The sequence below is a fragment of the Pseudopipra pipra genome, chromosome 12, assembly GCF_036250125.1.
Source record: "Pseudopipra pipra isolate bDixPip1 chromosome 12, bDixPip1.hap1, whole genome shotgun sequence".
NCBI lineage: Eukaryota > Metazoa > Chordata > Aves > Passeriformes > Pipridae > Pseudopipra > Pseudopipra pipra.
Window position 1 is genome coordinate 7,794,152 of NC_087560.1, and position 23,500 is coordinate 7,817,651.

General features: G+C 39.4%; 2 protein-coding genes across 3 annotated transcripts in view; one reads left to right on the forward strand and one right to left on the reverse strand.

Annotated features, from left to right (window-relative positions):
* Nucleotides 1-723: 723 nt before the first annotated feature.
* Nucleotides 724-23,476, reverse strand: TEX9 (testis expressed 9). Of its 2 annotated transcripts, XM_064668716.1 has the most exons (12): nucleotides 23,405-23,476; nucleotides 23,234-23,319; nucleotides 22,383-22,446; nucleotides 21,176-21,246; nucleotides 17,437-17,494; nucleotides 16,356-16,441; nucleotides 14,695-14,873; nucleotides 10,790-10,872; nucleotides 8,311-8,484; nucleotides 4,334-4,468; nucleotides 3,724-3,858; nucleotides 724-835 (listed from the first exon to the last, which is right to left on the reverse strand). In XM_064668716.1, exons 1-12 carry the CDS (start codon nucleotides 23,453-23,455, stop codon nucleotides 758-760), a joined length of 1,200 nt encoding a protein of 399 aa, XP_064524786.1. In that variant the 5' UTR covers nucleotides 23,456-23,476; the 3' UTR covers nucleotides 724-757. The 2 variants fall into 2 exon arrangements, with proteins under 2 accessions (XP_064524786.1, XP_064524785.1); XM_064668715.1 differs by lacking the exons at nucleotides 23,234-23,319; nucleotides 23,405-23,476 and adding an exon at nucleotides 22,783-22,801.
* RFX7 (regulatory factor X7) overlaps nucleotides 22,882-23,500 on the forward strand; it is a 76,784-nt gene continuing 76,165 nt past the window's right edge. The window contains exon 1 of the mRNA XM_064668711.1: nucleotides 22,882-22,975. The gene's annotated coding sequence lies outside the window, so the exon portion shown is untranslated. The remainder of the gene's footprint in view (nucleotides 22,976-23,500) is intronic.

The window sequence follows — 23,500 nt, forward strand, 5'->3', positions numbered from 1 at the left end:
AGTTCTTGATTACAGTGATGACTAGTGCTTGTAGAGCACCTGTGAATAGTCACAGCTCCTGACTTGTCCCCAAGCAGCAGCTGATGGCCAGGGAAAGGTTTAATATTTTCACCTTGACTAAAGGAGTCTGTCTGGGCAGTGAGGGGCAAGTCTCATGTGTGGTTATGCCAGCCAGGGGGGAAGATGTAATGACTAAAACAAGTTATGATCATTTCTATAAAAGAGCTGTTGGTGCTTAAATTAGATGCCAGACCAAGCAGCTTTGAGGGGAGATCTGTTACAGAGAACAGACAAGGCCAATTTTCCAACCACGTGTTTTAAAGAGGACATGACATTTTCTTCTCAACTGGATCACTGGTTAATTTATTTCTGTTGCAACGAGGAATTTTCTGAGACTAAATCCTGCCTTCTTTGGACTGAATATTACCATAGATAAGGTATTGTTTTAAATGCTAAACCAGAGCAAACTGATTAACAAAGTTCACTTGTTGGACTATTCCTTGCATGGTCTGTGCTTCTCTGCTAGTTACAGAATGGACAGTTTGGCCTCACACTGCAGTAGAAATTTGTATTTCATACAACATTACAACCCAAGCTGTCAGGCTTACAAAAGTTAAACAATTTAAATGTAAGCAAAATCAACAAAATCAATTTGCTGGGATATACAGTTATTGACTATTAACAAGGATTCATATACAGTCCCAAAATAATGTACCATCTGAGTTGTCTTTCAAACAGAAGCTGTTTTTTAATGGAATCAATAATTTCCCCACTCAAGAGCTTTCATGAATTCCTCTTCAGTAAAAGAAAGCATCTTGGCAGCTTCAATGTGCATCTTAAGAAAAAACAAAAAACAATTAGGAGCAGAGGTAAAAGAGTGTGAGTGACCAATACAGAATCTTAGATGCCTGGGATAGCTCAAAGGGGCTTCAAATCTATAATTTGATTTTTTTTTTTTTTTTGGTACTGTGGTCTGATGGATGTTCACCTGTTCCAGCTGAAGCTGCTAATCATATTTTTCTGCAAAAATTTGTAGTGTAGGGATGTGATAAATTTTATGCTAAACACTAAGTTCAGCCCTAGTAAAATAGGACTAATAGCTTTTCCTTGTTCCTTATATTGCTTTAAAAATATCTCGGGTTTACTGAGGCATGGAAATGCCTGAAAATCTAATAACTTGTGACCTCTGAAGAACACATAAGGAAACTGGTCCATGTTCTCTCAAGCTGATCAATATGTGTATTGATCACAGCTTAACATTAAAGTTATTCCAAACCAAGTCATCCTCCTCCTGATACTTAGTATCTTTGGGGAATTTCTCCCCCTCTGTCATTCTTCAGGCTCTCTCTGCTTTGTGCATCTGAACCTGCCACACAAATATGACACAAATAGCCCAAATCAGGTTTTCCTCATTCATTCAACAAAAGGCCTGTGTGAAGCAGACTCGAAGCCCTTCCACTGCCTGGGAATATTGAGCACACAGGACCTTGAGCTGCCCTGCCCTGGTGCCTCCTGCCAGAAGCTGCCGGGGCAGGGGCTGCCCCCATCTCCTTCAGGTTCTTCCAGTCACAGTCTGTTTGGAAAGGACAACAAACAGGATCCCTCTGCTCTGAGTAAATGACATTTGTTTGGAAGACAAGGTAAGTGGCTTCCTCACCTGTCTGCAGTTCTGACACAGCATTTGCAGTTGTTTAAAAATATATTTGGTGCAGTTTTGTGATGTTTGTCTGAGACTCGGGGTTTGGTTCCCAGTCAAACAGAAATGCTGCTCTGTGACACCATTTCAGTGAATTCACATTCCAGGGGACAACGAGCTGCCTCACATATAGAACATGTGTTGAGTGAATGCTGTATAGTTTTTCTTCTCAAAATAAACCTGTAGAGCTAGAAGGGTGCCAGGAAAATTCTCTTGCACTGGAAATGCATGAGCAGCCTCACTTCCTCTTAATCCAGTTACCTGTCCTCCTTTGCCCTATGTTGGGCAGGTATTCCAGATTCAAGGGTGTATTTCCATATTGCAATTCCCAGTTCTTGGGATAAGTGTGTGTATTTTGTTGTCTCAAGTTGCCATTTCATACTGAACTATTCTTCCTCTAGGGGCTCAACAGCTTCGAAAGTGTTTACAAATTGTCTGGTGATCACTGCAGTGCTCAAAGGGTAAATAAAATGTTCTATTTTCTTATCTCTAAGGCTGGCCCTTCTTAAAGGGGATTCTGCTCAAAAAGCCACCACACAGTGCTTGCTTTAGCTCTCTTACAGCTTTGGTTTGAGAGCACAAAAAGTGCACTGACTTTATGGCAAAATTAATGACATGAGTTTCAGCAGAGTAGGGTTTGGAGGTGACCCACTCTGTGGTGTTTAGATCCTGTCTAGACAGCTCTGCAGCCCACAGCTCTACATGTCTCATGCAGCCTTGGAAGGGAAACTGATACAAATGATTGCACACATCCCAAGTATTTGTAAGTGAAAGGTTTGATGGAACTAGTAAGTGGAAAATTGTTTGATTTGGGCAACATCTCCTAGTATACAGTCCTCTCACTTTAATTTCCTGTCATGTAAACTCACAATTTCTTTCAGTTTGCACCATCAAAGCTCATTTGACTGGTCTATGCTGAAAATATATTTTGAGAAATATATTTACCCACTCTGCAATGTCAGAGGTTTTTCTTTTCAAGTAAAACACCCCTCCTTTTGGGAACATCCAATACAGTTTTACCATATATGATAGTTAAATACACTTTGAGCTGTATTCCATCTGCAGTATTAATCTACTTCTCACTATTGCAGCTTTCTATGGAAGCTGGATCACCAGTCATTCAGCATGAACTGGCAGCACTTATTCTACCACCTCTCCTCTCTTCAGTCTCAGCTTCAGCTGCTAAAGACTCTGCCCACCCTTCCATGCCCTGAGGGAGAGGATTGGAGGGAGATGTGGAATGGATGTAGAATCAAATGACTTTCAGAGTAAGGCTGCAAGTGCAGTGTGGATGGGAACACCCTTGCAGCCAATGTTACTGCATTGTGTGTGATTCAAAGTATGCAGGATATTCCAGGTATTACCAAAGGATGGAGCTCAACTCCCCTCTTTCAGCTGAGTAAATACACACCTAGGTTAAGTGCTCTGTCTTTTAATTTTTTCTTTTCTTCTTTTTTTTTTTTTTTGTCTGACACACAAGGACATCTGCACCTGGACACAACTGTACATGGCCAGAACATCTCAGAATTTAAATAAGAAGAAACAAATGTTCATAGAGAGGGACACACTTTGAGAACCCTGGAAGAATACAGGTCTAAAATGCAGTGCTCACTCCTGAGGGGTGGCAATGTTAGAGCTGCTGATCCAACAAATAATGTGTGTGTGGGGAAAAACTAAAAAATCTCACCTGCTCAAATGGGTCCTACTGACACAGCACAAAGGGAGTTGCTGTTACTACCTGCACAGTGTTTGTTCTTGAACAAACAGATATCCTCAGTGAGTAATAACCTTTTACCATGACAGGATGCATTCCTAGTTAGGAATGGGGTCAGTTCAAAAGCAGACCAGCCTTTGCTAGAATGCAAAATGTTACCAATAGGCTCTGGGAAAAGTGAGGCTGCTGCTCTCTTGCATTGAAACTTCCCAGTCCTGGGGCTCCAGTTCCAGGATGACTTGTGTCTGACTTGACAACAGACACATTTAGCTAGAGGTTGTTTACTGAAATGCACCTGTACTCTGGTCCTTACCTTTTGTCTCTTCAGAATATCAATTAACTTTAACTGCTTTTTAAAACCTGTAATTAGCTCTCCTTTTTGTTTCTGCAGTTTCTTGTTTTCTGTTTTTAATTCTTCAATTGTTTTGAGTTCTTGGTTAGCTACATCCTGCCAAGGGAAGAAAAGGAGAAATGTATTATTTATGAAAGTGGTGCTTTTGCCAATGAAACCTGTCATTACATAAGAAAGTGAGGAACAGTAGCCACCCATGACATTTCTGAAAAGAAATGGGATTAATCAAAATATTCCCACATTAAAACTTGGAAAAAAAAAAAATCTCAAAGATAACAGCCCTGGTTTGCCTGTGTATGTATTAGGTGTGTATGTGTACTTCCCCCTCTTTCTAAACACATCTTATTTTCACACAACTGAAGAAAATCAGAAAGGCTTTAACTTTATTCTGTACATTTCTTGCAGTAGCATCATCCAAGATAACTTATCCAGGCCTTTGGTGTCTTGCTCCAAGTTAATTTGGGACTGCCTGGAAGAGATATGATGCTTCCAAAGCTGATCAAGCTTTTAGTCTCACTCTAGCTTTACTGAGTGATCACAGATAGGAAATTGTTTTCCTAAGCCACTGTACCTTGTTGCTTTGCTTCAGTTTGTTCAGCTCCACTTTATACCTTTCCACTTCCTCCAGGGCCCTGTTCAGTCGAACCTCTGTGGCACTCTGGCTGGCTGTGGCCTGCTTCTGTACCCGCTTTAGGTTCTCCAGTTCCTAATTAAGAAGCAAAGATAAAAACAAACATGGTGAATAATGGGGGTTTTAATGAATCTTGTATCAACAGCACATGTACAACAAGGCTCGCCCTTGAAAGCTGAAGCGTCTGTGGAGTTCTCTGGCCTGCAGAGAGAATCTGTCTCAAAGACAATTCTACTGTTAAAACATCCCCTTCTCCTTTGAAATCTTGAAAAAGGATCTTTCTTATCTTGGATTGATCATGGAGCTGAGCATGTAAGACCACAGGACTGACTGAAAAACCTTGTATGCTCAGAAAGAGAAAAAAATGTTGCCACGTCCACTCTGTGGCAGATTTTGGAACGGTGGCTCGTGTTCCCAGATGCTTCTTCCCACCTGTTCCTTTTACCTCTTTTTCCCCAGAGACTCCTACATACAATTACCACCAAGAAGTTAAAGCAGCCCACTGAAGATGGCTGAGGGCAGTAACTGTCATCTGGGAGAAAAGAGTTCATCGAGTGTTTATGGCACCAAGCAAAACAGTTCCCCCTTGACTCTGCTGACAGTGTTTCATAGTGCTGTAAGTGGGGAAATGAGAAAAAGAGACCAGGCTGAGGAACAGAATAGTCAGATTAAAGATCAGGGAATACAGAGAACAGCCAAAGTAAGAGAAATGAGCAATTCTGGCAGAAAAAGAAATAGACTTTTTTTTTTAAAGTATCAAATATTTAGTAATGGGCACAGACTTTTTTTAACCAAATCAAGGTAGAGAGGGGCCTTGTTGTTAACCTTTTAACCTCAGACTGCTTCAGTAATTGTTCTATTTTCTCAATTCCACACCTGCTCTATGGTGGTTATTTAAGACTTCTACATCATTTATCCAAGAAATACATACTAATTGACCTCTTTGTCTTGTATCAAGATGATGGAGCTGTGAATAAAGTCAACTAAATCTTTCATACTATGTATTTTATTCTGCATTAATATGAAAAGCTTTGAAATACAGTCTTTCAAGCATTTAATGACCAAAAAAAATAGTCTGCATGCAATGCAAATTACTTATCAGCTAATCATATCATTTAATGAAAGAATTCTAAGAATTCTCTTAGGGCTTTTTGACATTTACTGTCACACATAATACCTTAGCAAGGATTTTTTTGCAAGTCATCCAGTGAGGGTATATTGTTAAATGTATTAATCCTAAAAATACCTGAAATAAGTGTTTTATTTTGTAACTAAGCAAGGTTTCTGCCAATTCTTCAATACTTAAAGGAAAAGCAGGATTAATTTTCTCATATACTGTTTCTCTAAGAGGTGGGGTTAAACTACTATGTTTGAAAAATGCATCCCATTTCAATTTCTGGATTTTCTCCACTGCTCTGCCATGGCTGAGGCACTTGAGTGCCAGCAGGGGCTGTGATGGCACAGAGCTCACCCAGGAGGAACCCTCCCAGTGGCCTTCTGTCCTCCCAGTAGCAGCATCCACAGCACCTCTGCCTTTAGGAAGGCTCTGCAGCACCTGTCCTCCCCAAAAAACATTGGAGAGGGAACTTTTACTTAACATCAAGCCCTTCTTAAAGCAAATTATAAACTCCCTGCACAAAGCCTTAAAAGGAGTAAGAGTACAGCTTTGGGGTCTCCCTGACCATTATCTAACATTATAGCTTAGACTGAATTCATGAGTGAGAGAACACAGAGGAAGGAATGTCCCTGTAGACTGGTGGTGAAAAAAAGACAGGAAAGGTGATAGCATTTATTAGATCAATTAGATAGGAAAAAAGAGAGGAATGCTGGAAAGGAAAGGATGGAAGTTTCTGGGAGCATCAGAATTCAGCTGCTGCCTGAGGTGGATGTTGCAGCAGAATGTTCACAGAGACCAAAGGCCAAAAGAATTAAATGTAAAAATAATGAAGTAGTTACCATGTTTCAGGTGAATTGTGAAAAGCAGGTGAGACTCTTTGCCTAGGCACATACAAAAAAAGGACCTGAGGGATTAAGGAAATTGCACAAATGGTTGATAAGGAAGTTTGGGGAAACTTGTGTCACAGCCAAAGTCTCCTATCATCTGTGTTGGAACAGAAATCACAACAAAAGCAATAAAAGCCCCCTAATCAGAGGTTACATTTGTGCTATCTCAACTACACAGAAAACTTTTTCTGGACTGAAAGTATAACTCTTGAGAGTTTAGCAGCACAGTAGCACCAGTTCAGGCCTGTGTTCACAGGAAATTGCTTTTAAACGTGTCTAGAATTAATCTACACTACATTAATTATATAGTGTTGAGTAATACTTCATACCTAAAAATTAGAACAGTTTTCAGACTCCCAAGTCCACAGGAGAATTAAGCAGTTACTGCAAAATTATTTTTACATGCATGGCTTTTGCAGTTAAATAATTTCTTATAGCAGAAAAAATATGTAAAGTAACTTCTGAATTAGCAGGGAACCATTCATTACATATACTTGCCTTTTTTTGCTGCTTTAGTATTTTAAAGGACTACCACTATTTTTCATGATCTGGTTGGGAACCTTGATGAATTCTAGAAAAAAACCTGTGAGGAATAATTGGAGCAACTGAGAATGGTAAATCCAGAATAAAGACAAGTGAGGGAAGTGACCACATTCTGGATACAGCAGAAGTGAATAAACTTTTCATCCCAACAGACATTTCCTAAATACTTTCTCACTGTGACTGTGTGCAAGAACCAGCATTGACTGTCTAAGGAAATGCTGGAAATTGCCATCAATTTAAAACTTTTGTTTTAAGAAGGCTGTAAGTGCAGGTCAAACCAACTTAAGTCCAGGATGGTGTGGATATAACCTGTCCTGTCATGCTTTAAGAGAAGGGACTAAATGACTCTGTAAATCTCTTGGCCCTATTTACTGTGAGCTGATGAGTAGTGTGAGTACTGCTATTGAATATTTTCCCAGACAGAATCACCATCAGGGTACTTATTTAAGGAAACTTAAAACTTCCAAGTATCTGCACAAAAAGCCCATGAAGACCATTTGAGTTGTAAAATGCCAGAACTACAAAGCATTAAGACACAAGCAAGCCTACACAAATGCAGTGTGTGATTTAACAGAGGTATAATGAGACTTTGTTAGGCTAAGTTGTGCTCCATTTTGCCCAAATTTTTAAGTGAAACATTCTCATTGCATGTGCAACACAATACTCTGTGTATTGCATGATTTTGAAGTCAACCTCTGTAGCTCTGAGTAATTAAGGAAAAACACATGCTGCCCTTAAGATTAAGTTCCAAACAAACAAAGCTGTGTGTGCAGCCATCTGCTGCCCCAGGCACCAACACCACTGTGCCAGTGTGGGTGCAGCAGCAGCCACGGTAACTGGGACTCAGCCACACTGGAGTGCCTGGTTTCCCAACAGTCCATTTTCAAGAACAAAGACACGTCCCTTCCTCTACCTGCAGGACATACTAATATAAGCTGCAGGTGCTTTCTAAAAAAATGTTCACTAGGTTCTACAGTTTACAATAGAACTCCTGTTACAGAAGTAATTTTTTAACAGTCATAATTAAAACCAGAAAAATAAAACTTCCTTGTATTTTTTAGGATTCCTTTGTGACTTTGACAGCAGTTTCTGAAAAAGGTTGTTTTGTCTCTTGTGGGTCTTTTATACAGGAATTTAATTTTAAAATACAGGAATATGTGATTGTAGAAGCAGAAGAAAAGCAGTTAGCAAAATATATTATTTCTTCCTTTAAAAAAATTGATTAGACCATTTAAAAATACAACTTCTAAAACTACTAACAGAGATTCAAACACTACTGGGATCATTCATACCAAACTAGGGTACAAGGGGTGATTTGATGTGGGGTTTGTTCCCTTTTGTCAGATAAATGAGAGTAATATCTGCAATACCTTTTCTAGTGCAATGACTTCTTGTTGTAACCCTTCACTTTTTTTGTTTGCTTCCTGTGACAACATTTTGTACTTCTCAGTCTGACTCTGCTGCACGCTGATCGTTCGCTGCAGTCTCGTGTTTTCCTCTTCGGTATCTTTAAGCCGAGTTTCTAAATTCTGATTTTGATCATCCTGTTTGGCAGTCAGCAGCAAAAAAAACCCCACAACTAAATCATTGCAAGGAAGCAGGAGGATAATGCAGTAATAATGTCTTGTAAATAAAAGGCAGTAAAAATATACACACACTAGAGAGAAGTTTTTAAAAATTACATGGCAACAACTAAGAAAACAAAACACTGTTTTACCAGCATAATACTTCAAAAACAGTACCACTTCTTTCATTTAATTTTCTACAGTCTTTTACTTGAAACTGTCTTGTAACAGTATGTAAAACATTTAATTTCTCATAGCTCAAAGGTTTTGAGAAATATCAGAGTTTTATGGAATAATATGAACAACAGTGGGACATAGATATTTTGTGACATTTTTATGAGAATAGTTAAATGCACACATTAGGAAAAATTATGGGAAAAAGAAGAGAATATAATTACTGATAAACCAATCCATTATGTTTTAGGAGATTATCTGGTTTTGACTTAAAAGCAAGCTAATGATCCAGGATACATCAAGTATTCAAATTTAAGATTCTCTTAACATCCAGTGAATCCCGTATTCGATTCATGACCTACTGGCAATTACATCCCACATTAAGCATTATAATTCAAGGCATTTTTCTTTTATAACCTTTGAAACTTTATAAGTGAATACTAATGCAGGTTATTTCAGAGACACATTATGCCCTTCATTTCTTTACGAAAAAGAAATCAGGGCACACACAGAGAAATGGAGTCTGTGAAAACAAGTCTCTCCCTGTTGTTCCCTCAGCTTCTCACCTGGGAAATCCATTGCTTTATCTAACCTTCCTGTGACCACCTGCACCTCAGAAACTCCCACTTCTTTACATTTAAAACAGGTTTACTCTTTCCTTTTAACAACTGGACTGTGAATTGGAACCAAACCCAGAATCTACCTCAAGGCTTTGCCTAAATGAAATTTTTGTGCCCTTATGAATGTAATAAAGTTATTTTCACATCAGAGAAACTAGTGCCCAGAATGATACATTTACACACAGAGTGCTATGGGAGCAGCACAAGAACAACTACAAGGTGGTCTTCTGTCATCTGCTACAGTAACTGAAGTCTGTAGTGGTTTTGGCATCGAATGATGAAGTTCAATAGCTACTGACAGAATTGTATTTGATTTGAAAATGAAAATGTCTTTAAAATCAAATGTAACAACTTCCTTCTGATCACAGCAGAAAAGTATTGAAATGCAGAAGCACCTGTGTTGGTAAAAATGAAATAAAGTACAGATTTAAAATATCAAAATCTAATTACTTCTAAAGATTTTCTTCATGTATTTATCTCAAAAGACTCATTTAGTATCATCCTGCTCCTTAACTCTAAATTAAACGCTTGAGAGAAAACATATAGGTGTTTTGCCATATGTTCTGAATGTCATCATCACATCTGGGCCTGAGGAATAGGTGGATAAAAGCATTCTGAAGTCAAGAGCCCACAACTAAATAATCCAGTTATGGAAAACTGAAAGTTAGTTCAAAACCCTTGCTTGCTTACAAGTGCATGAATCAGAGGGGATCCCTCTGGCAGACAAATACAAGCTATTTAAGGTTTTACAGTTCAAGAGATGTTTGAGCATCACTTGAAAATAGATTGCCAGACAGTGCAGATCATAAAACTCTAACAGTGAAATACCAGTGTAGCTTCACTATGCCTTAAGTTCAGCCTGATCTGCCCAAATGCATAATTCCAAATATTGTCCTCTGCATCAACTGTACTCTTGAGAACCGAGAAAGCCTAATTGCTGTTTTGATTACAACATTCCACTTAAAGTGGATCCAAGATCAGCTGTTTCCACACTTCTATCCACTGATGACACCAAAAGCACCCAACTATATTCCTCAAGCTTTTTGTTTCTCACTCTGCCCTAAACATCCTTCTCATCCCATCACCTGCCTCTGGGCACCACTTCTCTTCTCTGTACACCAAAATCTGTATTTCACTGCTACTGTTTCCTCCTCCTTTTTCTCAGGCTCTGGTAACTGTGCCCTTCCAGCAGTGGTGGTTTGGGCACTCTGCAGCACCAGTGTTCCTGCAGCTGGGGCATGTCTTCATTCCCAGTGGTTCTTTCCTGCCTCAAATTCTTTTTCATTAAGTGTATTTCACAAGCTTTTAGCCCAAGATCACATTTATACAGAAATTACTACCCTTGATACTAAGTTCTTAGTATATTTAAAAAAAAATAAAACCTTAGGTCTTAATACTTGAAAAGGAAAGGTCGAGAGAATTCTGTTTCGTGATTATTTGTGGAAGGGGAACCTACTCCATTTCTATAGATAAGAAAATCCAGCTCTTACCTTTTTCTTGCATTCAAACACTACACTTGCCAGGTCTTCCTGTGTAACACGTAACTTTGCCTTCAGAAATCTGATTTGAGCTTCTGTGTACATAAAAAGTTACATTTAATATCCACAAGTACTCATCACTCAATGCAGAAAAGAAGCAAGACTGATGTTAGAACTCACTTTCATGTTCTTATTTTTAGAAACACTCGACATTGTTTACAATTATTAAAGAGAAATAGGGCAAATGAAAACTCAGATTGCTAAAAAGATTTTGCAGGTTTCTCATTCTCAGGCAAAGCTTTGTACAGATTTTTTCTTTTGATGACTGAACTTGACATCTTTAAATGGCAAAAGATGCATAATTCTCAAAATTGAAACTTATTGAAAACTTGCATCATACTATGCTGTACATGACAGCATTTTTTGAGTCTGAAGTCAAGAAAACTGTACTGGAGGGCATGTCTGCACTGCAATCCATCTGTAGCTGCAACTTGTGTAGTTACAGCCAAAGTAATTTTAAACTGAGCACAAGAAGAATTCAATGTCGACTGCAAAGCCCTCTGATAGGTAAATACCCCTCCCACACAGTAGTCTATGCTTTCTTAAAGCACAGTATTTAAAATTAAATCCATTTAATCAGGTGTTTTTTCCAAATGAAGTACTTTCTTGCTCTTGGACAGCTAGAAAGGGACTGTTATGACAAAACAAGCTGCGTGTGAACAGATTGTTCTTTCACTTCCAATTCCCCGGATCATTCACAAGGAACTCTCCCTGGACTTCCACAGGTGTGCAGTATGGGAACAGTTTGAGGATCAAGTTGAGTAGCACAGGAATAACCATTATTCACAGTGGTTATAAGGGGAAAAGAATAAAGTGGAGGAGGAGTATCTGGAGCAGAGTGGATGGGTACATGTGTTCATTTGCTGCAACAGGAGTTCTTTTAATTTCACCCACCTTCCCTTAAGAGCCGTCAAATGCAGCTTAAGCTGTAACTCCGCAGAGGCCAATAATAAGTAGGATTTAGGGAAAACTCCATGAAAAAATAAGATACAGACTGATTTTCATTCCTCCTGTTATATCCTTGCCAGCTTCTGGTAACTGGTGGCTATCGAGATGGAGACCATATCAAAGCCCTTGCATTTAATCCCCTCTCAGGTACTTCTACACTATTGAGTTGTTTGATTTTCTTCATGAGACACACTGTAGTTTGGCATTCACAATATCCTGTGGCTAATTTAATTGTGCATTATGGGAAAGAGAAACACTTTGTATAGCTTGCTTTAAATCCAGTTTAATGTGGCATTTACTAGTGTTTGCATTACAGAAAGACAGCTTTCCCTTTACCATTACTGTTTTCATTACAGATCTTTCATAGTGCCTTTAATTGTTTTGTTTTCAAACTGAAGATTCAAGTTCAAGCTGTTCCACACTTCTAATTGCCTCTGTACACAATTAGCTGTATCTTTGCTGGTTCTACATCCAGGATTTGAGATGGGGTGTGCAGAACTATGTTCCATACTCACCATGGGGCAGTATCCATTATATAAGAGCAGCACAGTAACAGTACAGTATTTTGGTTTTGTTATCTTCTGAAGGATTTGTAACAATTAATTTGCCTTTTCCAGTGTGAACATGCAGTAAGTTTACGCTTTTGGAAATGTCATAATTAGCCATAGCAGGTGGAGTTATGCCTCAAGTGTATTTATTGTGAAGTAGGTGTAATTGGAGAGTTGTGTTTTCTAACAGTGTTCCTTTGCACTCTTTAGTACAGAATATAAACTTGCACTCTATCCCCTCATTCAGTACCATGAGATTATTGTGCAATACTTAACACCAGTTTTAACTATTCTAAAATCACTGTTTCATACATAAATTTCTTTACCAGCTGTCACTTAGCTGTTGTGAACAATGTAAGCTCCATGACAGATCACTCTAGGGCTATACCACTACCTGTCAAAACTGCTGCTTTTTACCATTTTGTTTCCTCTTTTACTCAGCTATTAGTCCACAGACAACTTCTGTCTTAGTCAGCTGTGTGTCATTAAGAGCACTTAGTAGTAAAACCTGTGAAAATTCAAGTGCACAACTAGAACCAGATCAGTTTTGGGAAATGCCTGTGATCCAAATAGGCTTGAATTCTCACAAGAGGTAAAGATAATTAAGCAATTAGCTTCCTAACTGGTCAATTTTAGTCACCTGATGAAGCTGATAAGAGGGAGGAGTATCTCTTTATAGGATGGTCGTAGGTTATAAAGTAACCAACAGCCTTGGGAAGAGAGGGGAGAAGTGGAAAATAAGAATAGGATGTTTGAGAGACTGTGATGCCTTACAAGAAAGAATGGACCTCTTGAATTCCTGGGATAATCTGAAGATTAACATGAAGTGCAACAATACATTCAGGTATTTTGTTCCTATGTGTGGGGGTATATTAGATAAAAATAGAGCTTCATCTTCAGCCTTCTGTATGTCTGTGTGCTTCTGTCATTGCTTGTTACTGCAGAGTTGAGTTATAACCTGAGAAAAATAAGGTGTAAGCCCCTGAGAAAAATAAGGTGTAAGCTACTGTGTTGGCAGCAAAATGGCTGCACTGTGGTAACCTGTAATCATGAAATAAAGATGTGGAGCCCAAGCCCAGGAAGAACACTGCAAGAAGCTCAGGGAAAGGACAATGCTCTAGAACCTTATCACCTCACTGGCCTAAGTAGCCAAGCAAAGGCATGTTGGCCTAAGGAATCTCTTACAGGAGATTCCCACTGAGGGATCAGCCCTCTCTGTAACAGGAACTGCTTAATATCTATATCTGTTCCTTGTGAACACCATAACTGTTCTGTGAGTCTGACAGTGCTGGAATGCTCTGCAATAGCTTATTTAGTATATTAAGGAAGCATTCAGAGTGTGATAAACAGCCACTATCACATGTAAAAGCAAAAATCAATCCAGTGTATTTTCATTTCATCATTAAAGTTACAGAACAACTCTCAATACTCAAATATATGGCCTTGGTCAGCGAGACCTGATTACTTGGCACCAGTAATAACTCTTATTGAGTTACCTTGAATTGATTTGGTGTAAGCTTCCAGTGCAAGCCAAAGCAATTTCTTTTTAGTTCAAGGAAAAGGAACTATAAAAAAGACAGCTGAGGGTGTGTATAGGGAGACTTGGTAACTGCAGATGTGCACAGAATTACATGAGGTTAGAAATCTAACAATTCCTGTGTTGGAATGTTGTAGACATCAAGCCATTAGATTAAAAGGAGAGGGCTCAGGCACTTTGTGCTACTGTGGTGAATCTCTGACTTCTTCCTTGCTTTAGCATTGTAAGGAACCACACAAACTCACTTTTATCACACCAGAGCCAAAAAGATAGATGCACATTGTTCCTTTAGCTTCTCTGGCAATCCCCTTTCCTGTTCTGTTTCTAGGACAGACAAACCCACACCATTTCAAGTGGGAAAGGATCTGGAGGCTTCTCATTCTGGCACTGTAGCTGAAACATTACCTTGTTTAAGCCACTTTCTAAGATCCACAGCACTGGTCTGAGGAAAGGCTTTGTCCTCTAAAGGCAGAGCTTTGCATGGCCTGAATCTCATCTTATTGGAAATACAAGCTTAGCATCATGTACTTCTGTTTCCCCACATTTCAACACATGTAACTATCCAAACCTCTCCCTACAAAGGTGGAAATGAAGATACAAATTCACTTTTCCCCAACAAAAGTTCCACATTGATATGTGATCTGATCTTCCTCTAGGACTATGCAAAGAGGAAAAACCTTCTTTCCCATTTCCTTTAACTTAAGGGCTTCAGAATTTTCCCTGTAATTTTTACAGAAACTCCTTTTTTTTTTTTTTTCCAGGAAAACCCATTTCCAACAGTCACAAAGTAAGATTAAAAGTACTAACCATGGAAGGAAACTTACCTGCTCCCATTTCGTTTCCAACACTTGGAATAATATCATCATCTGGACAATCTGGTAAGACTCCTTTCTTTAGTTTTTCTTCAACTTTGCTTATTGCTTTTGTTAAAGAAAAACCTATGCAATCTTCCAGTACTGCAACACCATCAGCACTTTGCACTTCCATGTTTCTCATTTTTGAACTAAAAAAAAGATAACCCTAGATTTTAAATTTATAATACAAAAAAAAAATAACAAAAATATAATGTGTTTGCTGTTTTTAAGAGTGTACAGTTATTTACCTAATGCAATTTCATTACTTGCATTCATATGAAAGATGCTTTGATGGCAATTTCTCTCTTCTTGTGAATCTCACCTTTACCATATTGCACATAAACAAATTACAGGATTTTACATACTGTAATGTAGAAGGCAAAGAAACCACTTCTGTTTTCTACTGACAAGATTGTGGCATGGTCTTCTCATGCAACAAATTCATAACTAGATCAGAGTAAAAGAAAGAAACAGAGGAATGTTCTATTGGCTTTAGATACTATCCTGTTTTCATTTCTGCTATTCTCCCCTGCCAAGAGAATTTGTAGAATTCTGTCCTCTGTGGCTCTACTCCTACTTTGCTACAATTTCTGCATCATGATGCCTGGCCTAGGGAACATCACTGATCCTAGTAGTTGCATATCAAAGTTTTCATAAAACCAAAACACAAGGTAACACATCACCTACACAGGGTATCTCCTCAGCTTTCTTTTTTGCAAAGGTGACATTAGTTCTCCCAGGATCTGAAGCTCTTAAGTTATTATTCTAATATATCTTCATCCCAGTGAAGCCTCCAAACTCCTTGTAGCTCCTAACTTTCTCCCACAGCTCTGGGTTCATCACACAGGGTCTGTATCTGCACAGTTCCACTCCAAATCTCATGAAGTACCAGCATGACAGCCCTGCCTTGACCTGCCCAAGGGAGGTCCCGAGGGCCTACACTGACTTCCAAGTCCTGAAGGACAGCCTTGGCCTCTGTCAGGTCCATGTTCTGCCACCTTGTAGTCAATCTTCACCCTGTTTTGGTGTTGTGCCATATCTTGTGGCAGTTCACATTTGCTCCTAAGGATCTCGTGCATTTCTTGACTCTTCTCCCTCAACCAGATCTCCATTTCTTGGTTTTACAACCTTGAATTTGCAATCTGCAGAGCTGAAGCTTCTCAGCCTAAAGCCCCTGAAAGCTGTGGTATGTTACTGACCCTCTCCTGTCCTGAGATCCCAAGATTAACCAGAACAAAGGAGACCCCTGAGGGCCTCATGTTTCCCACACCAGCCTGCAGACCTAAGTGTGCTCTCTCAGGCTGCCTCAGGTGCTGCATTTCTGTATTTCTCCCTTGTCAGCTCACTGGGCCTCCTTTCACCAAAGGAGTTTAGAGACTTGAGCTGTCAGCCTGGAGAGGTGATGAAGTAGAAAGCAGCAGTTTCACTGTTGTAATATTAATCACATATGTTTACTGATAATTTCTGGTGCAAGTAAACAGAGACAGCCACGTGGTGGAGCTGACTGAGGAGGACCAAAAGTTTGATACATTTATTTATATAAATATAGAAGCATACACAAATAAAATAACCTGATAGACAAAAATAGCAACGAAAGGATTTTAGAAAACCAAAAGAGATGTCTGATATACCTTGAAGTTGTTCTTTTTCCCTTACTTCCAGAGTACTGTCTGTTCTGATCTGTGGGTGCAGCAACACATTTCTTCTTGCTTGCTACCTACAAATTTTTCAGAAAGGAGTGATTTATTTTTTTAATTTGATAGGAATTATTTTTTCTAGTGTGGATTTTTTTTGGTGGTTTCTTTTTCTTTCTCTTTCATATATCCAGAATCAAGGATATTTTTCAAAGGGTACTTTTCAGACTTGCAAAAGAACAACTTTTCAGTCTTATTTCCACTCATCTTTATCTTGCAACTTTTATGTCTGTATGCCCTAATTGTAATATATGCAGTAGTCATTGGCTTGTGGGAGTTTTTGCACACATACTCAGAAAAAATCTATGCACAAGCAAGGCTCTGAGCTGCTATCAAGGTATTAATTATTGCACTGTCATCAGAGTGCATTTATTTGAAAAATGCTTATCATACCTTAAAAAATATGCTATTTTATGCACTATTTTCGTCTTATAAATTCCCTGTAGAAGGAAGTTCTAACAATATTTCTGTTACTTTCACCCAAATATCCTTCAAAAATTAGAGGGGTTTCTACTGCATTCTGATAAATAACTGCAGATGGTGTTTTGGAAGCTTTAACTCACCTTCTAAAAGATTCAATATAGTTGCAATTAGAGACTATTGAGTTTGTTCCTAATCTCAATCTCATTTTTCCATTGTTTCCTATTACATGTAGAAGACACTAGTACTGCCTTTACTATTATACAGCTGAGGGAGGGAAGGGAAGAAAGTAGGAAAATAATTATGTTCTAATAATCTGCACTTGGAATTCTTAATTCTGAACACTGAACACTTCTATCAAGACTTTATAGGAGAGGAAACTTAGAGTACAAAAATCAAACATGATGTAAGTCCACTTAACCACCAGTGGCACTGAGAAACCCTGGTAACACTGTCCCTGGAGCACTGCTTTGGGCACCACTTCCTTTTGGTTTCCCACCCATGGAATTCCCCAGTGAAGCACAGCCACAAAACCAAAAGTTGTATGTGGAAATTATACTAGAATAAAATTTAACCAGGATAGTTTTTGCTTTGATACCTTGGCATGTGAGTGTGTAGGAGATGAAACTTCAGGACTGGAGTGGAAGAGTGAATCTCTGCAGAAAAAAATAATAAAAAAAATTCACTGAACATATATAATAAACACTTCACAATTAAAATTCAACCTCTCTGTCAGAATAAGGAGAATAACATTTTACATGTCCAGAATAAACAATATAGCTAAGGTGGGAACATATCCTAAGTTCAAGCATAAATTCAGTCTGATGCTGTCTTTCCATTCTACCTCATTTGCCACTTAAATCACCTGGTGAGTCCATGATATAGAATGCAACAGTTTACTTATCTACCAGCCACTTGATCTTCTCTCTTGGAATGCAGGCTACTGGCTCCTTAGATCCATGATTCCCTGCCCCAGGGAGTGCTCAGCCAGTGTGCAGTTATCAGCCTCAACAAGGGAGACTGACAATCCCTTCCCAAAGCTCACCACCAGCTCCCTGGGTAACACACACCAGACAGACAAATCCCAGGGTTCACACACAGAAAATGAAGATACAAACCAGTGTCCTCTACATCCCAAGAGGAGATAGCTCACCTATCCCAGTAGGCTCAGACTGCCTGTTGTCAAGTCCATTGACAGGGACTATCACATGAGAATGAGGTGGAGCAACATATAAATTAAGCCTCACAGAATTTTCTCTGAAATAAGTATTACAAGTATTGTATCTGTTCTACAGATGGGGGGAAAAAAACCCAGGAATTAAAAAAGCAGCTTTCTTATCTGCTTATTTGGCTGAAAACTGTGCTTCTTAGTACAACTGAATTTCAGGTTAAGTGATTATTCTTCAAGTCTGTTGAAAACAAGCCAGAAGTTTTAGCACGCTGTGTAATATTCAGGTCAAGTTTCTTGTCATATATATATAATGTTTTTGCTTACAAAATGAGCTATATGAATGTGTATTATTGCACTAAAAGGCTACTTTTTTACTACCCTTTATAATTTTTTTACTTCAATTAAAATGCTGGCTTATAAAAGATTTAGAATAAAATTTAAATTTCTGGCTCATCAAGTCACCTAATTTTTTTGCCAGGCTGATTTGAGCAAATGTTTAGATCTTGCCTTTATAAATTTCACAGACATTCATCAACAAGAATTATCTGCTCAAAGCTCTGTATTTTATTAATCAAAAAAGGAAAAAAAACCTGGAGAAATCATCTGTGTGTGGTTGGCAACAGACTTCAAGAATAGGATGATTAGTTTTTGTCTATTTACCCTATTTTCCTCATGCTTCCTTCCTATTGGCTCGCTCTAGGAGCATGCAGAAGGTGAGGATTTGCTGCCACAGAAATAGCAGTTATGTGTTATTCTCAAAAATAGGAAAATACAACACTCTTTATACTCAGGAAAACAATGATGTTCTTTCCATCAATAGGCTAACTTGTTCCTACTGTATCTGTTGTCTTATGGCCTTCTTCAAAAAAAAAGAAAAAACCAAAATCACAAAACCCTACAAACGAACAAAGCAAAGCAAAAAACTCGACCTCATGGTATCTCTCAAATTCTCCCAGGGTTTCTTTCCTCTTCCCCACACCTGACAATCCATTTTCAGAAGCTGTAATACGGTTCTGTGGTGGTATGATAAGTGAAATCAGTGTGTAAATCCTGAAAAGGTGCACAAATGAGTGGGCAGAGCCCTGAATCAGAGGCTGGCGTTGAACAATTCCGTCGCTGCGTGTAAACAGGCGCTGTGTGCATGAGCAAACCCTTTGTGCCGCTAATCCCAGCCCAGCCCAGGCCGGGCCTGCCCATGCGCGGGCCCTTCCCAGCGCCTCCAGCCTGGCAATGTCTGGAGAGGGAAAGTGTAAACAAAAGCTGATTTCAATGCGGTGTCACTGGCGCTGCTTTGTTGCTAAGTAATTCAAGTTTCCCTGAGAAAAATATGCTGCAAGAACTCCGGAACAACTTATTTTAAAATACACACTGACTCGGAGAGTGACTTAAATATTTGTTGGGTTTTTTCCTACATATTTGTTTTTCCTTTTAACTTTTCTTTTTTTTTCCCCCCATGATACTACCTCTTTCTTTGCTCCAATTCCTCCCTTTCTTTCCAGTTGCTTTAGTGTTCATTCTGCTTATAAGGAATCAATAGAAATTTCAAAGAGGTATTTAAAAAATGTATCTCAAGTGCTTCCTTTAGATTTATGACCTATGTGCTTGCACAATTTAGAAATAAAAGAATTTTTAATTAAATATTAAGTACTCGGAACTAATCTAATTGAATGGCCTCAATGTTCACTCATGGATAATCAGTGTGCCTAATTCCTAGCACACATTTCTAATTTTTTTCACTACAGCATGGGATTTCAGATCTTCCCTCACATTCACGTAAGTGTTTACCAGAACACAGGCTGTGGTTGCTTTAAGGTGTTTTAATTTATGTAGGTAATTGTTAGATCAGATGCTACTCTAACAGGCTAATTGTATTTTTTTTAATTCTTCCAACACTCCCTCATTTAATTCTAATGCACATCATCAAAGCTATTTACACTCCCTTTGTGGAGCTGGATCCTCTGATCACATTACTTCATAAAACAGCCCTAAAACTTAACTCCAGTTTGAAGTTTTTAAAAATCTTCTGTCTAATGTTCAAAATCCATCTAACAGAACATAAACCTAAAGTGAGATCCAGAATTTGTTTGCAAAGCATGATTATACTCATAACACATTAAGTTTCTTGCCCCCTGATCCCCCAGCTGTCAGATACGGCTTTAAAATAGCTCAGGAATAATTTTAACTGCAGTTAACTTTTTCTGGTAGACAGGCTTCTATCACAGAAGCTGTGACTTGCTGTCACACCTTTTTGTGTACTGAAAACCCCTTTTGCTTTCATAAAAACTCCTTAATGATGTCACTGCTTTTATCCTGCACAAAAATAACTATTGGATCATCTCTATCAGACTTTCATATACACTATTTCAAAAGTTTCCCAATTGCAGCTTAACAGTTGAGGCATCTTGTAGTCTGTCCCTGTATCTTTCTTTTTCAGATTAGTGGCATCATAAATTTAGGAACCTACTGGTCGGATCCTTGATAAACTGTGTATCAGTCTATCCTACATTCACCCACTTCCCACACTATCAGTACACAACCCCTTCAAGAACTAAATAAGTATTAATGCCCCTGAACAATTAAGTGAACACAAGCCATGTTCCCACTCCTGATCCAAGGGGTCTGAACACCCAGCCAAACCCCACAGCTCCATGTGTGCTCATCCAGGCCAAAGGCACGTGGGCCCCAGCAGTGCAATGGTACCCACGTTCCAGAGGGTGGCAGCTCAATGTTTGCCTGTCTTAGGGGTTTGTGTTTGTTTTTATCAAGCACTTCCTGTCCCAGGAACGTTTGGGCCAAGTTAAATGCGAACCAGTATCTGTTTCTTTGCTTTCTCAGCCAAACTGTTAAAAACCATCCACTGCTGAGTGTCTGCTGTTTGGTACCACAAAGAAACCTGTTACCCTACCTTGCTTCTTTACAGAGGTCAGCAAACTTAGTACCCTAGAAAGAGCATTCCAGCAAAATTTAGGCTTCCTTGAAATAACAAGGAACAATACTTGCTTGGTATCATTTTTTTTTTCAAAGGATAGGAAAAAATTTAGACTCTACCAATCCAGTATACCATAAAGACAGATAAAACAGGAGCATGACTAGGGCACAAGTCAGGGTGTGCAGGAGCAGTGTGGGGTTCCCCATCAATTATATGCAGCAGTTGTAAAGCACATACCTCTGTCTGTCATCTTCAGGTGACTTAGACTGTACTGAAACTGGTCGAGATAGTATCTTCTGTTGGCCTTTCTTTATTAAAAAAATATAATCCATTAAAGACAAATTACCCATTTGTAAATCACAATAACTACAGCCTACTATGGAAAAGAATGTAAACTATACTCTACTGTTGAAAAGAACTTTCCAAACATAGGAAAAGATGGCTAAAAATGAAAATGTCGTTGCTATTTTGTTGTTAAATGTATATCTCTGCAATCTGGTACTGCCATGTGGTATATTAAGTGTCCTAAGAATATTTCATTTTCTGCTGTATTTAGAGAAGGGGAAAAAAAAGTGGTTTTGTTGTTGCTGTTTTCTAAAGGAAAGAGACTAGATGCTATTTTGGCTGTTTCAACTGCTTCTGTTCAAATGCCAAGCAGCTACCCTCAGCTTGTCACTGCTCAAAAGAAGAGCATGTTCACAGGCCATAAAAATGAAGTTTCAACAGTAGGAAAAGTGCATACAAGTATAGATTTCCAGAAGAATTAATAACTTGCTTTTTAAGCCTTATTTATTTGAATGAGTGCATTTACAGTGAATATATGTAATATGCAGAACACCTTCTCCAGACTGGTTTGGGTATAAACCATACCTGCCCCATTCCCTTTTTATTCCTTTGTCTCATTTTTGTATAAATCTTGACTCTTACCTGGCACACAGCCACACCAATCTTAAAAGATAATACTGACAATAAACAGGAGCTTTTTCTGTTTTAAGGAAGTTTCCTTCTTACTAAATTCATGTTTTCTATTTATGTCGCTTATTCTTTGTATTTCTTTCAGATTGAACAATGTGTATCCTATTTCACTAGGAGGTTATTGCAACACGATCTGGTTTTCAAATACTAAATTTTATTTAGCATTTAATACAGAAGACCACCTACAGATCCTTTTCTTAACGTTTTTTATGTGGTTTTATGTCTATATCTGCACAAATGCTCTATGCATCTGTGTGAATACCTACCTGATGAAATGATATTAAAACTAGTTTTGCATGTGTTTTTAGTAGAAGTTTACAACTTTGAAAAAAAATAAGTTAAAGCTTACATTGCATTTGAAAGCAAAATAGTTTTAGTACCCATGGTCTAAATAATTTCTTTTTAAACTTGACCCTGTGTGCATGTGAATCAAGGCTAAATCCCGTAGCAGTCTGTATAACATACTCACCATCAGCTCTTCAGCCTGACGCACCAGTTTTTCTGTTTTGGCTTCTAATTCTGCATTCAGTCGCCTGAAAGAGTAAGAATGCTTGTCACTGAGTTTTTGAAAGGTTTAAGAGAAATAAATGTAAGCATGACAGTATTTCTGCCTAAACTAGGTGATATTTTAACAATTCCTATAAAGGAACACTGAAATATACTTCAGGGTTTTAAGAAAGTTATGTTTCAACAATTTCCCGGGTTTCTGGCAATTGACAGTGATAAAACACCTATATCCATCAAGCAGCAAGGTTTAGGCTGTAATTCTGAGATGTGAAGGGTGTCCCTGGTTTTGGACATGTCACTGCTTAATACACATTTTATGTCTTTATTTCCTTGGCGTTTTGTGTGTTTACCAGAGTCTTTACCTTCAGCATACCCAGCAGCAGAGGTTGTGGAAGCAGTGATGTATAACTACATTGCTTAACCACCTAATTAAAGACGTGTTGCTATGTATCTGCACAGGTTGCAGTGAGCTGGTGCCCTTGCATGGTTCACGGTACAGTTTCAGACGTGGCTCTCTGTGCCCCGTCAACGCTCACAGGGGCCGAGCGCCGACAGGTAACAGAGCGAGGGCTTCCATTTAAAAGCTTTACAGCTTTTAAGCTGTTTTTAACTGGCTTAAGCTCTTATATAGTCATAATTTAGAGGCAGTGTTGGAGGTGCAGAGAGCCCTCATGGCCAGGCCTAGAGCCCGCCTGAGGCAGCGGTGTCCCGCGGCCCCGGGCGGTGCCCTCAGCCCCCTGCGGGGCCCGACCCGCGGGACCCGGGCACAGGGGACCGACTGTTCGCCGGGCCCGAGCGGGGCCGCCTCCTTACTTGTACTGCTCCTCCTTAGCCAGCCAGGCTCCGCTCAGCGCGCCGGGCCCCGCGGGCGGCGGGGGGGCGCCGGCCGCTCTCCGCACCTGCGGGGGGGACGCGTTAGTGAGCGGGGCGGGCTCGGCACGGCCGCGCTGCCCCGAGCCCGAGCCGCCGCCGCCGCCGCCTTACCCCGGGCGTGTCCCCGGCCGGCCGGGCCCCGCCGCTGCCGCCCGCCGACATTTTGTCCGCGCGGAGGCCGCTGTGGCGTCGCCTTCGCCAGGGCAA